Here is a 17256-nt window from a genome sequence, read left to right as displayed (position 1 = left end):
GAGAAGGTTCTTTCTGGGGCCTGGCCAAGGCCGCATCTTCCTCATCTCTACCTATCAATAGGCAGCGCCGCAGGTCTTTACTAGTGGGATATCTCCTGGAAGAAAAGGGCGTGAGGAGGAGGGAGGAGGGGCTCTTCGGTTTTCTGAGAACTGCTGAGACCCTGCCTTTCCTAAACACTGTCCTAGCTTCTATGTTTAACCAACAAAGAAGCTCCTTCGGCCAAAGCACTGAACCTGAGTGGGGAGGTACCCTCCCCAGTGCCGCCGCCTCGCTCCGCAGCTCTTACCCTATTTCCAAACTACCATCGCCAGTCCGGGAAGGGTCAGCGAACTGGGGCCGAGTTTCTACTATGACGCAATTAAACAAGGTAGATTTCGCACCGTGAAATCCGATTTCCTGCCTTTCCCAGATGTCCCCAGATAAACTTAAGGAATTAAAGTGCGGCAAAATGAAGAACGAGAGTCCCTTTTGGAGAAGGGGGTTATTCTATGTTATTTTACGTATTATCTGTTCCTTTATTGATTTGGTTTAAAATCAATTTCTATGCTGGGTAGATAAAACGGGGGAGAGGAGGAGTTGCGTTTAGCGCTATGGAGAGCCAGAGCCGTCATTCTCACCGCCCCTTGATTGCGGCACGTAGAAGCAGAGGCAAGCGCTTTTCCAAGTTGGTGTATTGGAGAAAGATACACATTCATCAAAAAGGAAGAAGGAAAGACTGTTCCGGAGAGTTTGCTAGTAACAGGAACAAAGATGACGCGAATCCCGTCAAATGAAACAATACTATTTTCATTCAATTGATCGCAAAGTGTCTTCAATTAATAACTTGGCACTTATTTAAAAGGCTTAACAGAGGTGAAACCGAAACATTTTGCACCGACAACACGTCATGAAATAACAGCATCTTTTGTTTAAAATAACTTAATACACTAGAAAAAATATGGCAAATATAAATAACTTTGTTTTCATGGAGAACAAATAGTTACAAAGCTCAACCTCATACCAAAGTTCAGTTAAAAGAGCTTTTCTTCTTTCTTGTAAATCAAAAGGGGGAAAAAAAGTAAGGAGGCTTTATAGAGAATTGGGATACAGATTGCTTAGTCCAAGGAACCCCAGTTTAAATAGTTACATAAATTGAGACAAAAAGAAAATTACTTGACTATACACCTTTGTGAGATAAAATGCAAATGTTGAAAGTCAACTATCAGTTCACACATTATAGCCAAAATAAACTTTGTTCGTGTGTATCGACATATTTTACACAGACCGAGTACCTGTATCTAGCTGGGTGTTGCTTAAGGTGAGTGTGACAGGACAGACGGGGAAATGAAGCAAGGTCCTCAAACAGGGCTTCCGGAAATCAGCAAGAGGGAATACAAGAAAAGGAGGAGGGATGGATAACATTGATTGACATCCTACTATGTGTCAGACACCGTGTGAGGCGCTGTACCTTCATTATCTCATTTGCTCTTCTTTTCTTCTTCTTTTCCCCACATTTTCTGCCCACCTCCATCTTCTTGGGACAATCGAAGTGTACGTTCTTTCCCTTCCGACATTTTTTTTTGTCCGACAAATCAAAGACGGGGCAAAATATATGTGTGTATATATATATATATATATATATATATGTGTGTGTGTGTTTATATATATATATATATACAGGTATATATCAATTACCAGACGCTTTTTGAAAATGGAATAAGTGCATGTGAGTAAAGCGGGGAGTGGGAGACACCACCAATGGAATACAAGTAACATGCAAACCGAAATTTACTGTTAGCAGTCTGGACAGTTCTGCCATAATTTCTCAGCGAAATCATTGTCTGCGGTTACTTTTTTTGTGTATTAATTTTTTTCTTTCCTCGTCTTTATACTGTCTTCCCTCTTCTTACTCTTTCATACATGGTGGTTTTTAACTCAAAGCATCTGATTCAACGTAAGAGGCCCGCCTCTCTTATCAAATTCTCGTATTAAAGTGAACTTCCCAGAAAAAGGTCAGTTTCAAACCTGTGAACTTCCCAGCTGTTCACTTTTTTTTCATCTTAATTCTTTAAATAAGTATACTTCTTTCTTCTGTTTTGCCTTCTTAGCCCACTAAAAAAAAAAAACATACACTTGAAATTGGTAACTCCCTCCTCCCCATTCTTTTGAGATTCGTCCAGGTTATTTTTCCATATTTGTAAGTGTATAAAATACTTTAACTTTTAAATTTTTTTGTCCCTTGGTTCTCTCCGATTTCAGCTTCCGCCAATAACAATAATACATTCCCTTTCTCTTTTTCTGTCTGGCTTGTCTTTTCTACTTTTTTTTTTTTTTGGTTATTTTTTTATTAACAGGATTTTTGTTTCTACGCAAGAGTTCATCGTTGGAGCTTTACTCTGAGCCACACTCCCTGTCCAGTCTCAACAAACTTCCCTCAAACCACCTCAACACCCCCAACAAAGCCATTGAATTCTAGGCCCTTGTATAGGTGAGTGGTAAGGAGCCACGCAGCGGGTACACCTCTTGGGATCCCAAGTTCCGCGCGGATCCCGCCCTCCGAGTCCGGAATGTGGAAGAGGGCAAGGGAGGTCAGCGGAGCGGAAAGAGCGTCGGCTCCGGAGGTCCGGAGGGGATAACGGAGAAGCAGCGGGGAGTACAGGGTGCGCAGGCTGCGCGCCGCGAAGGCGCGATGTTGGCGCTGACGTTGGCGTCACAGACCCAGGGCTGCCGCGTGCTTTTTGGCTTTCAGTCTGAGATCGGCGATGCTGGAGTTCTTGCTGGTGGTCTTGGCTGCAGCAGCGGCAGCCACTACCGAGGCGGCGGAGGCCGAGTCCGCGGCTAGCGTGGCTAGCGGCAGTCCGAAGGGCGGCGCCGGGAACATCATGTAGGGCGCGTGCGCGGCCAGGTGCGGGTGCAGGTGGTGGTGCGCGTGCGCCACGGCGCTGTCCAGCTGCAGCTGCGCCTGAACCTGAAAGGACAAGGGCGTCACGTTGCAATGACTATCCTAGGGTGACAACAGAATAGAAACAGAGCATTAACGGCGTCCAGCTTGACTCAGGGGAAGGCTGGGGCAGGTGACGGGAATGGGGTGTTTGCCTGACCTCAGTTTGTTACTGATTATGGGGAGCCACAGGGATACTCTCCAGTGCCCCCGAGACTCTGCAAATCGCTCAGCTCATCCCCGGGTCCCCGGGACTCCCTATCTGTGGGAAAGTGGCGGCGCCCTGGGGAGCTGGGTCCATCAGGGGCAACAATACTTTTGTAAAACATTTCCTCCTCAAAATAACCATAGTATACTGGAAAGATTAGGGGTAAGAACCATTGCCCTCCTCTCTCGATGCCCTCATACACCTCTTACCACTGCTAAAGTACTGAGGTATCAACTAGCAAACTACAAAACTTTTTAACGTCACTTAGAGAGACCATTGTATCTTCATTAAAATTGGCACCTTTGTTAGTACTTCTTCACTGTTGTAAGAATAATCTGGGAATCTTCTAAAATGCAGATTATAATTTAGAAGGTTTAGAACGGGGCTTGAGATTCTGCATTTGTAACAACCGTCCAGGTGGTGCTTGCTACAGGCCTGCAGAGATCACGTTCTGAGTAGTAGGATCTCCTTAAGGTCCCCCTCTGTCTTTCTCCAGTCATTCTCTCTTGCCTCAAAAGCCTAACATCAGGATGCTGGAGTCCTGTGGTGCCACAAGAGCTAACATCTCCCTAACACTAACCATCAATACATGGGTGCACCCAGGTGTCTCTCAAGCCCAGGTCACTGGCAACTGAGAACTAATTCATGACTTCACAGTCCTACCAAGCAGGGGTTCAGGCTGAGGATGGGGAAAGTCAGGCACTGGTTGAGAAAAGATTGCGCCCTTAGGCTTGGAGAGTGGGAGTTTGGAGCACAGGGACTTCCCAAGATTAAATCATTGCTGCAGGCTGTCCTTTTAAAACCTAGTCTTAAAGATTTCTTCGTGGCTAAAAAAGAGGCAGGGCATCCCCAGGAAGACCAAGGCTTCCCTCTCTACTAGAAATGAGGCTTTGTTTGCAGAGACAGCTCTAAAAAATCAAGTCTTGACTTGGGAGTACTTTTATTTATTTACTCTTCTTCTGTCAGAGACATTTAATGTGACTAAGAGATTGAAAATACTTAGAAAAATATTTAGAGAGCAGCCTTAGAAACCAGCCTCTGTATTGGATCTGACAAAATCTTAATCAAAAGGCTTTTCCTTCCTCTCTCCTAGTGCAATCTTTAGTGCATTTTTAAAGGACCAGTTGCTACCCTCTGGCCTCTTCAGATTTCCCACAAGGACAGAAAGGACTAGGTGTGTAGGCCCCTGACATTGTACAGGCTTCTTTTAAGGGGGAGTAGATACACTATATCATCTCAAAATTGATTCTCCATCTGCACAGACACCAACATTGGGGCTCAGAAAGAGGGGATGTTAAAGCATCCAGGTCTTTTTACCGTTAAATAAGTTAAAACTGGGCTGTACTTGCCTGCTGAAATGGCATCCTTAAAGCACCTACATTGACGTAGGGTGCAACTCTACAAGCTTCAAACTGGCTAGCAGCCCCTATGAGGACACCTATAAAATATGGAGGAACAAAACACAATAATGTGAGTTTAATATTCCCAGCATTGTTTTCCATTGTTCCAGATAATACCAAAGTAGAAATAATTCCTTTGGAATTGGACTATCTTCCTAAACTGCTTCCAAAATTAAATATAATTACCTCCAAACTTCAGAATTCTCATTAACTGCCTTCAGAGCAGATTTTTAAATAAGAGACATAGTTATCTTTGAGAAGTTTCTTTCTTTGTAATAACAATAGTCACTAATTCTCTTTCTACTTAGAATATCAAATATTCTTTGTCTGAGAAGCATACCTTTATGGAGTTGATTTTCTTGTTTTCTACATTTAGCTCTTCGATTTTGAAACCAAACCTACAAATTGGAGGGAAAAAATTACACCTAAATGTTATAACTCAAACAATTTTTAGAAATTACAATGAAGAAAGAATAGTGGCAAAAAAAGAAGGAAAAATTGGGAGATAGAGTAAGCAATCTTTGAATTATGAAGAATAGTCTAAAGTTAAAAATGTAAATGATTGACAAAATAGATACATTTCATAGACTTGCAAGATAAATTGTTTCTTGATAAATTGCTATTAGTCCTGGTTTCATCTTTCCACATTACAGAGTCCCCAAGGCCTAAAACTCTCCCTGATACCTGATACCAAAGTGATAATGGGTTTAGATGTTTGCCTAGTAAGACTTAAGAAGAATGTGCTCATTAATAGCCTGTAATATTAATTAGCTTCATCTTCAAGAAAAACCAAACACCAAGGCAAATAGTGACTCTGTTTTTTTTTTTTTCCTGGGGTGTGAGCGAGAGGTAATTAGTGTCATAAAAGCTTCACTACAAAGAAGTTTAGAATTTCTCTGTTCCTCTGTGCAGCATGGTGTAACACAGTAGCAGAATAATTGTGCCATTATCATTATAATCTAATTTGCTTTCATTGAAAAAGCGCTGCTTACAGTCAGGGTAGTAGAGAAGCATCTAGAAAACAGCTCTAAAATTTAAATAAAAGTATTAAAACATAAAGACCAGCAAAGAAGTTCACTTCTTATGAGAAAAAAAAAGAACAACATTCTGTGAAAAGGGGTTGGGGTATGAATCAAGTAACTCCTGGTACCATCCTTTCCTAGATGTTACCATCTTAAATAAACTTGAAACATTTAGAGGCTGTATGACAGGTTTTTAAAAATTCAAATAAAGCTGCTTTTATACTCCAATAAGACAGCATTATGTTCCAATAACACAGCATACTGACTGATTCACAAATTAACGTTTATAAAAAACACATGAAAGTAAAATATTATTTCAGAGCTGTTTCTGTTTTTGAAAGCAAGTGTCATAGTCAATGCAAATCTTCAAAAATTCCCCTGCTATTTAGTGTAATAAAAGGGTAGATTTCATGCCAGGGTGGCATCCTTTGTGTAATTCACATGGCCTGAGGCTTCTTGCCTCTTTTTTTCCCCTAGAAGAGTGAACTGAGATACTAATGCTCATAACTGTAATAATTATCACCATGTCTTTAAGGGGCTCCTGAGCCCCTAGAGATCTCAGTACACACAGCAAAGTAGTAGAGATTTAAAAAGGAAGGCTCTGCTGTTGACACTGTGATGACCAAGGCAGCCTATTATTACTTTTCCACTTCAACGTGACTGCTCTGTTTTTGTCCTGATCCTATTACAAGATGCGGAGAGCCCCATAAGAATTGCATAGTTTGCTGCAGATGGTGGTCTCTGTGCCCAGAGACCCCGGGAGTATCTGTTACAGTGATACTTTGTAACAGCTGCAGATGTTCAGGCTTAAAACTGCTCCATGTGTTCAAACAAATAATGACCATCATTTTCTACTATTTTATTATTTGAGTGGAAATCTGAAACATTTATATTTGCTCTGCATAAAACTAGAAGGATATGTATGCATATAATTTTTCACCTTAAATGCCCCTGAAGCCTACTACTGCTATTGTATTTATCACCACAATCAGGAAAGAAAATCTGCTCCAATTCTAATTTCATCGGATATGGCACTTGCTGGGGGTCAGACTTTGGAAATGCCAATAACTAAGATATGTGAGTTGTTTTAAAAACAAATTTCTGTACGTTCAGGTTTGCTGCCTGTAGGTTCAGGTTAAAAGAGGGAACAAAGAGTGACCAAAATGCATTTATTTCTCCACTCTTTAACACACAGTTTAATATCAGCCTCTAATGGCAAACTGTAAATTTCTCCCCTTAATAGGACTAATTTTCTTTATAGTCTGTACATCTATAAACCTAATTGGCATATCCGCTCGGCAAACCTAGATCCGAGAGCAGACCCTCACGGAAAACCAACTCAGGCGAACAAAATATTCCTTGTAACTTTTAAGGCATCCAGAAGATAAAACGTTTTCTGTGAGATTTTTTTTAAGGCTTATAAAAGTAGGCCCATTAGGATTAAACCACATTAAAGGCATCGTGAGGCAAGGGGGGTGTGGTTTATAGAAACTCTGGGAGCAAGCCCAGCACAGCTTTCTTCTGCTGGGAACATATGTTGGGAGAGGGGAGAAAAATGCTACAAGACTAAGATGTACTTTGGAAAATAAGACCTCCAGTAAAGACATCCCTTCCCTTCTCACCTCCAGACACTTGAGCCCCAATCCTCAGTGTGTGTCCCCCCAAGCCGCCTCTCCAACCCTCAGTGTGTCCCTCCTCCGCTCCAGGGGACCCAGCCTTGATGTCCTTTTAGCCGGGTACCTGCACTCGAGCCTCGGACAGCCCCAGCCGCTGGCTCAGTTCCTCGCGCATAAAGGCGTCCGGATAGTGGGTCTCGTCAAAAAGCCGCTCGAGCTCATTGAGTTGTTCCAGGGTGAAATTGGTCCGACTTCGCCTCTGCTTGATTTTGGTCTGGCCTTCGTCCTCCATCCCTTTAGCATCCTCTTTTCGCTCCTTCAGCTCCGGGGACACTGAAGGGGCACCACGAACAGGGCCACACGTACGTCCACGTCCACGTACGCGCACAGCACACACACATACACACACACACACACGGACAAAAACAACACAGCAAATCCCATTACCAGGTTTGTGTCAGTAAGGGTGGAGGATCCTGCCCCCTCCTGGAGTTCCTGTCCAGGCCCTCACCCCGCGCGGAGGAAGGGATCCTGGACACATGCAAAAATCAACTTTGGGCGGCTGCCCGCGGGCAAGGTGGGCATTCACCCACCCATCTCCTCTGCAACTGTGGCCTCAGCTCGCCTCCTCACTATCCACGCCCTCGTCTCCTTCCCACCCCCGCGAACACCAAATCTATCCCACTCACCCTTCTCGCACTCACTCTCTTCCACGCACGCACAGAAATGAAAAAGCGACGCACTGGGCCCGTCACAGAACTCGGTCCGTGTAGAAGGGCGCGGCGACGCCGCGCACTGGCTTCTCATACCGGCCATTCCCAGGGTGCTGGGCCATTCTAAGGCCGGCTCCAGTAGCCGATGGCTCTCCCTCTCTCTGTCTCAAACTTGCGAGTCTAATTTGGAACAATTGGGCCCAAGGGTCGCAGAGGGAGAACAAGACCCCGATTCTGCGCGACTCTTGGAGCCGCATCGCCAGTCGCACGGTGCTGACCCACGGCTCGGGCCAAACCCTGTGGACGGCCCAGCCAGACAGTCCCTGTCCCCCTGCTGGACCTGGGTCGCCTGAACAGAGGAGCCCACGCCATGTTGGCGGCCTGGAGAGCTCGCCGCTCACGCCGGGCCAGAAGCCGAGGCGGAAAAACCAGCCTCGGGTGGTCGGCAAAACAGACCACTGCCTCTGTTCTCTTTCTCCTTCCCCATTGGAAAGGCAGACCCGACCCTAAACGCTTAAACCCATAGAGATCAACAGGTTCAAGCGGAACATTCGCAATCCTCAGTTTCTATTGGTTGCTCAAAGCCTTTTCATGCATCCAGCAGCTCGGATGTTTAATAAAGTGTGCATTTTCCTTCTCTGGGTTTGCACACATCCGTTGCTACTTTGCTGTCCCTCCTTTGGTTCCTTTAGAAACAGGATCTCTTCGACTGTAAGCATACAGAGACACCCGAGGGATATGGATGTATGTATTTAGGCCAAAGGGCAGTGATGAGGGGAGCCCGTATGAACTGAAGCTGCCCTCTAGAACCTTCATCTTCTGCCGGTGAGTCGGAGACTTGGGTTTCTAAGATGCCAAAGCTGAGTTTGGGTAGTCTGAGCTGTTTGCAGTTCTTCCCAGCCCAGGATCCTGATCAGCCTGGGTGTTAAAAATAATTTCCGAAAGAGCCAGCCTGCAGAGAAATTAATACTTGTCCTGAGCTTGGAAATTAACAATCCCAGGACTGAGACTGCCTGGGCTCAGACCCTAGTTTCGCAGTCAGGCGCGCTGGTGTTATACAGGGCCTGGAGCTGCAGACTCATCCCGGGAGGCTTCACAGGGCCACCTGACAGTTATGCCATCACTTTCCAAATTTAGGAGGACCCTGATGCCAGGTCTGGGGGGACAAGAGCCTCAAGATCTCAGCCCAGTCTGGCATTCTAGCTACGGTGATCTTAAGAGTTGCTGTCATTTCTAGTTCTAAGAGTTCGTTTTGTGGACATTTGTCTTCTTCTGGGAGGGACGTGGATAACGTGATAGTAAACATTCAGAGCAAGTTAACAAGAAAATATTTCCACTGATACTGTAATGAAATTTAAATATGCAAACACACCCTTCAGATTCTGCCAAAGGGGTAAGAAGGCTTCGTCTATTTCATGTCACCCACAGTGGATCCCTCTCAAACTTTGGAGTTTCAAAGAGAAAAATGTCCACATTTCCAGTTGATTAATAGACTTAATATAATCTCTTATTTCGTCCCCCAATTTCCACTTATTGGCTTAAACAGGAACAGACCGTGTTATAAACAACTTAATTACTTGCTTAAATATGTGATTCTACGCATGCCACATATTTTCGTAATTGGAAAAATATGGCAGCACACCAGTTACTGCAGGCACCAAGTGCCAAATTAATTTTATTGTTGAACTCCTTTGAATTGGTAAAGGACGCTCCACCATTTAGATAAAGCCGTTTCCTAAGACTTTGCTGGCACCAGAGGATTATCCCACCCCCTACGCCCCCCCCCCAAAAAAACAGAGCACTGGAAGACTCGAGGCAGTAAAAGAATTGTGTAAATATCGAAAAAACAACCAAAAAAAGGAGCCCAACGCGTCTCCCGAGAGTAACAGCCTAGCCTGAACCGTGGCCGGTCTTGACCTCATTCTACCTTCATAGCTCAAAGAGAATGGGAAGTTTTAGCCCCCAAGATCAATGATCCAGGGTCTTCACGGGGTTCCAGTGAATTTTAGCGGCAGCTCGAAACCTGGGGGAGATTGGAGGGTGAAATCCGAATCAATTTCAGTCTTCTCTTTTCTCTCTTTCCTCTTTCTCAGGCCTAGGAAAGGGGCTCCCGCAAACTGCGCTAGAATGCTAACCGTAAGGCCGCCGCCTGCCCCAGCTGCTCCCGTCACCCCCGCCCGCAGCCGAGCCCGGCGAACTTGCCCTCCTCCTGCGGGCCATCTGGGCTGCGGGCCCATCCTCCGGTGGTGAAAATGCGTTTCAGTGAAATGGGAATAGCGGGGGCGTCTGAGAAGATCGGGCGCAAAACCCACACCCCCCCTTCCCGCACACACACTCGGACCCCACCCACGACCGTGCACACCACCGGACTCCCACCCTTCCATCATCACTCTAGCTTCCAAAGCTGGGGTACAGGGGACCTCTCTGCATCCCGCCCCTCTGCCCTCTGGGCCTAAGAGTCCTCTCCCGCCAAAGAAGAGTCAGGAAGGCGGGAAGGGGAACCGCGGCCGGGGGTCAGGCCGTTACCCTCGGTGAGCCGCGGGCTGCCCGGCTCCCTGCTTCTCTCGGCGGCGCCCATGTCCAGCTCCCGGACAGGAGAGCGCCCTCCTCCAGCTCCTCCGCCTGCTCCTCCTCCTGCACCTCCTCCGCCTCCGCCTCCGCCTCCTCCACCGCCGCCTCCGCCGGCCGCCCGGACTGCCGGGCTGCTGCGGTCGTCCCGGCCGGGCTCGGCGCAGCCAGTCGGCTCCTTGGCCCCGCGCAGCGGTCCGCTCTCTAGTACCTCCCGGTACGTGATCGCCTCCTTCTTCTCCTTCACTTTCTGGTCAAAAGACTTGGAGACGAACGCCGTAAGTTCTTCCATCGCCGCCGACGCCGGTCAGCCCTGCGCCCAGGCTCTCCCAGCCGAGACCCGCTCTTTTTTTCCTTCTTCTTTTTTTACTGCTCCAGCCCCCCCAATAATAACACATCAATGGGGCAGGGGGTGGGGGAGGAAAGGGCGGAGGAGGAAGAAGAAGAAAAGAGAAGAAAGAAGAAAGAGAAGTAAAAGGAGAAAAAGAAGTAAGAAGAGGAGGAGGAGGAAGAGGAGGAGGAAGAGGAGGAGGAAGAGGGACGGGGCGGGGGCCGCCGGAGGGAAAGGGGAGCCGAGGCTTCCCGGCCGGAGCGCGCTGGCTCAGTGTTAAGATCTTTGACAATTCTTCCTGCGGAGAGTTCACATCTGATCGCAACGCTGCGCTTCAAGTCTCACTATTTATACTTCGCAAAGGCGGCCCCTTGTTCTGAGTAAATTACCTCCCCTTCTCAACTCGGAGGGAGCCCCTTCCCGGGGAGCACCCGCGCCACTACCTGGGGGTGGGGGGGAAGGAGCAGGAGAGAAGGAGAGAGGGGAAGAGGCAGGGAGGGAGAGGGAGAGAGAGAGAGGGAGACGGAAGCCGGAGCCCGGGCGGGCCGGGGCTGGAGAGGGAGGGCAGCCCAGGGGAACAGGGGCCGAAGGAAGAGGCAGGTCCCAGACCGCTCGGGTTTTCGGATAGCCTCGGCCTCCTGCGCTCTTGGCTATTAATCCAGGATTGACAAGAACCGCTAATTAATTTAATTAGGCGTGGTTTTTGCGTTGGTATCGCGACTTAGTTAAACACTGGGGAGCTGGACTTATTCCGCCGGGGCGTGGCCAGGAGGAAACTGACAAGTGCGCGGCTCTGGGAGTCTGCACAGTATCCCGACTCTGCATCAGACTCTACATTCTGGCCAGGGGTCAGGGAGCAGCTCTACTGCTCCGCCGCGCATTGCTCTCCTGTATCCTCTGCCCTGCGTTAGGCGCCCGCACTCCAGTTGCGTATTCTGACCCCGTATCCCAATCCTACTAAACCGGCTGTTCAGACCCCGTCGCAGCCCGGCATCCCAGCTTCACAACCCTACCCAGAAGCGTAGGTTTCCTCTACAGCTTCTCAGACCCAGGCAGCTCCTTTTAGGGGCTTCCTGGCCCGCAGCCAGAACTGAGCCTGGGTCTTCATTAAGCTTCCCGCCTTGGAGAGTTTCTGATTTACTCGCATCCTAGAACCCAAAGCCCACCTTCAACCGACAAACCCTGCCCGAAGAGGCCAGTCGGTTTAACACATTTTCCGAGCTGCTGTCTCTGACAGATACCACTTTAAAGTGTTTCCTTAAGCTCCTGGTCAAGGACAGTTAAGTTAGACTTCGTTCTCTCCTTGAGGTTTCATGATCCTCAACCCCTAACTCCCTCACAACTACCTGCACCCGACTCCCCCACTTCGCAAAGAATTAGGAGCGCTTCTCTAGAATCCTGGGAAACATTCTTATTCATTTCTTAATTTTGAAAAGCAGGTGGTTATTCCTTTCTGAGTTGGAGAAGGAATTTACGTGAAGTTTGTGCCCCATCTTATCTATCGTGGACTATTCAAAAACAGATGCTCACTGTCGGAAGAAAGGCTCTGTCTCAGTGCTACAATTTAAAATTCTATTCCTAGACTATTTTCATCGAAACAGTGTTATATGGAAAGAATATCTATATTCTGGGTCATTTATATGTATTGTGCAGGACAAAGCTTGCTGTGCAAAGTGTGGCTATATATATATATTTCACATAAGAATATTTACATGTGGAAAGTTATATTTACCTGAGTGTGTAAACAAATATACCTCTTCAGTGTGGCTTTCGGGACATTGTGAAGTAGCTTGAATATTAATGCAGGCTTTCTGGTGTTAAAAGTAATTTGTTCATTTTCTTAGGTCAGTAAAAGAAAAGAAATTACAGAACTTTGCATTGTATGCCACTCAGTGGTTAAGGCACCAATACAGAGTTAACAGATCATTTGAGAAGTTCCATCAAAGCAACCTGAAACATTTGTAAAAAGAGAACACAATTATAACTTAATATATTAGTGTTTCTAAGATAGATGTAAATGGAGGCTATATATAACTTTATGTCATACTATACTACTCCTCAGTTTAAAATGTTCACATTTAGTGAAGATGGAAATCATACTTTCTAGAATATTACTTGGCCTTTTTTTTCTCTTAAATTCTGATCTTCTGTTCTAATTAAAACATTTCATTTGTTACTACTTTTGGGAAAAATAATTAGGATCTTTACGTTTCCAGTAGCGATAGTTTTTAGGTATTAATGAATTATATTAGTACTTGCTTTTATTTTATTACATTACAAAAGAGACTCAAATACACTTTCCAAAGTCATATGAATTTAGACATATGAGTTTACATTTAGTCTTGGGTTACAATTTGTAACCACTTTAATTCTGATATTATCAGATGGGAATAACCACAAAACTTTAATCCTTTATGAAAATCCGTTTTTAAGGTTATTTAGCAGAATAACCAATAATGAGATAAGCTAAATGGATGTGGTGCTCAAAGAGCTCTCAAACTGAGGTGTTAAATACATAGACACAGACAGCTCCAAAATAGCCACTATCAGGTGATCCACCAGCTAAATTTTTTGTCCTTTCAAGCACACAACTTTTTAAGTCTGAACTCAAATTCCATCTGCTGAGCTCGAGGGAAACATGACCACTTTAAGGGTAATCAGGGAAAGTGTGGCCCCAATTGTGTAATTTACAAGAAATAGATTTTCTCATAGATTTTCCTGGCATATTGCTTCTTTGTATATATTTAAGAATAGTGGTGTTGATATCAATTGGAGCTATGAGGAATCTGCAGTGTCTGATCACAGATTCCCACTGGCCTAAGGGAAGTTTAGTTAAAAACTAAACTGAGGTTTTAAAGTCATATACTAATAAATGCTCACAGAGTTCTAATGTTATTTCACTACATAGCAAATATTTTCTGGAGACAGGACATTTCATAAAACAGTTTTGGTAAAAACAAAACAAAACAAAACATTGACAGTAAAGTTCAGTTGACAGCCTACAGACAGATGTATAGGTTCCAATGAAATTTAGGACTCCTGGTGTCCCCCCAACTCTTGAATTATTTAAAATACACATGTAGTGTTGCAGTTAAGCTGTAAAACGGTTCCTCAAAACTGATTAGTTAAGGAACAGTCCTATATGAGAAATATATTTGTGGAGGTGATTTTCACTATTTCAGAAGTCTGAGGAAAACCTTAGGTTGGGTATTTAGCAATTGTGAATGATTTGGTCTTCACAGTCGTCCCAAACCAAGGCCAACAATTTATTTACTCAACATTCCTCCCTTACAGAAAATAAGGAAAAAATGATGTTCAAGTAAGGGCAGATTAATGTATTATGAGATACAGAAAATGCTGAGTTGCTTTAATTTCTATTGGTTTAAATAACAACAAAACCCTATACATTTAATTTCTCTTTCAGTAGAAACCTTCTCTGCCTGAGGCAGCCTTCTCCCATTCCTCTACCAACCAGTAACTTTTATCTGAGAAACTAATTTGCATTCAACCTGTGAACGCCTTCACCTTCAGGGTAGAAGAAACACCGACTTTTAATGTATTTTTGCAAGTAAATAACTACAATTTAATAACACACGACTCTATACAGACACACTCTCATGATTTATTATTGTTGGCCGAATTTCCACCTTCCTCAGCATGAGATAATCAATTTCGCTATGTGTGGTTGACTTAGAAACCTAACTTCAAACGATGCAGATTTGTTTACAGATTATGTGTGACGACAGCGACGATAACTGAGGCAGTTAACACTTTTCAGTCCACACCTTAATTGCTTTTTGGTAACAAGAAAATCAAATAATCGAAAAATCACGCGAAACAAACACCGAACAAAAAATTGGCAGCGTGACAATCTACTCTCTCGGCACTCCTAACTCCTGGCAGCCTCCATCGATGCACTCGAAAGCTCGGCTGCCGCTGCCTGGCACTGGAACCAGGAAGGCGGTGAGCTTAAACTGAAGCAAGTTTGGAGGACGCCGGCGGCGCTCAGACTTGAAGAAACGTTTCCACGTCTTGGGCCCTTGCGAGTGAACGCGAGGTGTGAGCCCGAAGGCCAGGACCCAGGTGATGCCCGTGGCCGGGGCCTAGGGTGTGGCGCCTGTGGCTGCGGAGTTCCGAGGCCCTGCTCCGTCGCGAAGCGTTGCGGGGCCTGGCGCTGTCTGGCTGGGAGGTGGCTCTGGGTGGATGGCGGCGATGGCCGCGAGGCGTGCAGAGCGGCGCAGTGCGCATGTGCCCCGCACCTGGAGGCGTCTCACCTTGGCCGGCGAAGCTGGGGTGACTGGGTGGTGGGCAGTGCGGGGTGTTGCGCGGTCGCAGGCCTCAGGCTAGGCCCTCAGTCCGGAGGTGGTGGCGAAGAGTTAACCAGCTCTTCCTTGCTTTCCCCTCTCAATCCCTACCCTTTTCTCTCCACCCCATCCCTGGTCCCTGGTCCCTGGTCCTGGTTCACTGCCTTTGGGTTTCTGTGCTCATCTTGCAGTATGTGGACTTGTGGCCAGTGCTCCCTCACTAACTCTAGGTAGGTTATAGCAGGAGGGAAGCTGCAACCTGGTGTATCGCTCTACGTGGGTTTTAGAGCCACCTTCTTTTCCAGTCTGCACACTCCCATCCCCAACCCCGCCCTGCCTTTCCTGGCTCACAGTCGCCTACTGAGAGGAGAGAGAGTGCTGGGTGAAGTAGACTTTCCTCAATAAACATGTAAACATACTTAAACACTTTCTGTTTCCTAGCCTTCAGGCCGTGTGGCCTTATGGTTATAGCCCAGTTGCATAGGCTACCCTTGAACTCTGTTTACTGTGGTGAGAGGTTATAATACGCTATTAAACATGTTGCCTGCTTTTGATTTTAGGTCAAACTTAACGTAGTTTCTCTTTCAGAAGTTATGTATCTTTATATGCACACTGGAGACCTAACTTTTTTGTCTCCCATTTTCAGAATTAGTAATGTTTGTATTTCAACTAATTAATTACTGGGTATTTAAATTCAAATGTCTTGCCTTGTCACGGAAAAAGTGTTAAAGTTGTCATCTTTGAACTCAGTGTAAAAAAGCTCTAAGAGATATACAGAGTTGTCAGGTTTAAGGATTGAAAGCAGATGTGACAGGTGCAATCTTGTGGGCAAACTGGGTATTCTTTGAGAGCCTACTCACCTTAGCATCTATAAAAACTCATTCCTTTTCAGGCAAAGATTTCCTGCTAAATGGTAGCATTTGTTACTGTATGTCCTTCAATAAGAGGGCAAAAAATATTTGAAATTGAAAACAGTGAAGGCAGATGGCATCTATTAATTGGCCTTACCACTTGACTGGTCTCAGCAAAGATTTGTGTTATGAGTTGGAAAGCTTCTTTAATAAGATTGTTATAGTAGGTGTATAGATATATTTTCTGCTTTCATTTTCAAACCATTGGGGAGAAATTCCTAGGACTGATGATGCTTTAAAAAAGAAAGGTGCTAGTCTGCAAATTTTTAGTTGTGATGGGAGGAGTGTTTCAACAATTCTGTATTTTTTGAGTTTTGTTTTGTTATGCTTGTTAAGCTAGAATTTTATCTCAGTTCTTTTACCTCCCTTGCATGGTTCTATACTTGCTTGTGGATTTCTTCTTATGCTAAATGGTATTAGCCCCATTTTTACTATCTCTTTGAGGTGAATTTCTTTTTTGAAATGACTGTCTTTTTTCCCTTTTTTTTTAGCCATGTGTCCACTCTCAAAAAGATTATAGTTCAATATACTAAGAAATGAGTAGTGAAGAAATAATTATAAACTGTTATGTCCTCTAGAAATCTTTGTTCTAACTTCCCATTTTCTGAAAAGATTATTGCTTCTTGTACCTTTATTAATAACCAGACAAAGAAACTACTTGTATATGCTTTTGAGCTCTTTTTTGAATGACATCTTGGCTCCACATCTTCAGTCAGTCACCTAACCTTTACAATAAGATGTTTTTGTAAACTGCTTTTCTATTGTAGTCTTACCTGTCATGGCTTCAATTCTGTAGTGGAAGTGGTTGGTTTATAACCTTGAGACTACACCAGGAAGTACTAGAGACTAGAGTGAGAACAGAAAATCCAAGAGCCGTAGGAGTTCTGTCCTTTCGTTACCTTTTCTGCTCACAGATAGATTGCAAAATTGTTAGCTTGTAGGACTCCTAAAAATCTGTGCTCACTTCATCATTGCTTTTACCAGAAAGAGCTATTAAATATCTTTCCATGGGTTGCATCTTGCCAATATAAATAAACATACTTATTATTTTTAATTAATAAAATTAAATATAGAGTTCTTATTAGGAGTGTATAATATGAATTGACCACCATGACTTGAAAGAGCATGTCATGTATATTCAGTTGTATGCTAGAGACATGGAGATCCAGAGGTAAGTATGTATTTAGGGTGGCGAGTAGGAATTTAATATGTCATTGTTAGAGAAAATTTTTCACCTACCTCTTATTTGCTCTTAGTATTCA

At 44.8% G+C, this 17256-nt stretch overlaps 2 protein-coding genes across 3 annotated transcripts in view; one reads left to right on the top strand and one right to left on the bottom strand.

Annotated features, from left to right (window-relative positions):
* Positions 1 to 768: 768 nt before the first annotated feature.
* Positions 769 to 11331, bottom strand: SHOX2 (SHOX homeobox 2). 2 transcript variants are annotated; one of them, XM_017669422.3, is made up of 5 exons: positions 10407 to 11331; positions 7292 to 7500; positions 4870 to 4927; positions 4479 to 4567; positions 769 to 2948 (listed from the first exon to the last, which is right to left on the bottom strand). In XM_017669422.3, the coding sequence occupies exons 1-5, from the start codon at positions 10738 to 10740 to the stop codon at positions 2691 to 2693; spliced, it is 948 nt and encodes a 315-aa protein (XP_017524911.1). In that variant the 5' UTR covers positions 10741 to 11331; the 3' UTR covers positions 769 to 2690. The 2 variants fall into 2 exon arrangements, with proteins under 2 accessions (XP_017524911.1, XP_073088268.1); XM_073232167.1 differs by lacking the exon at positions 10407 to 11331 and adding an exon at positions 7857 to 8677.
* A 3353-nt stretch (positions 11332 to 14684) lies between these two features.
* Positions 14685 to 17256, top strand: part of RSRC1 (arginine and serine rich coiled-coil 1) — a 441266-nt gene continuing 438694 nt past the window's right edge. Inside the window, exon 1 of the mRNA XM_036997926.2 lies at positions 14685 to 14862. The gene's annotated coding sequence lies outside the window, so the exon portion shown is untranslated. The remainder of the gene's footprint in view (positions 14863 to 17256) is intronic.

This window comes from Manis javanica, chromosome 3, assembly GCF_040802235.1.
Source record: "Manis javanica isolate MJ-LG chromosome 3, MJ_LKY, whole genome shotgun sequence".
NCBI classification, from domain to species: Eukaryota; Metazoa; Chordata; class Mammalia; order Pholidota; family Manidae; genus Manis; species Manis javanica.
This window is presented reverse-complemented; position numbering and strand designations above follow the sequence as displayed.

Excerpts from the sequence above, each read along its gene's own strand:
- SHOX2 (XM_017669422.3), bottom strand. The coding sequence starts at position 10,740 with ATGGAAGAACTTACGGCGTTCGTCTCCAAGTCTTTTGACCAGAAAGTG. Across the intron at positions 7,501-10,406 it reads CAGCCCGCGGCTCACCGAGG|TGTCCCCGGAGCTGAAGGAG; the intron begins GTAACGGCCTGA and ends GTGCCCCTTCAG. Across the intron at positions 4,928-7,291 it reads TGTCCGAGGCTCGAGTGCAG|GTTTGGTTTCAAAATCGAAG; the intron begins GTACCCGGCTAA and ends TCCAATTTGTAG.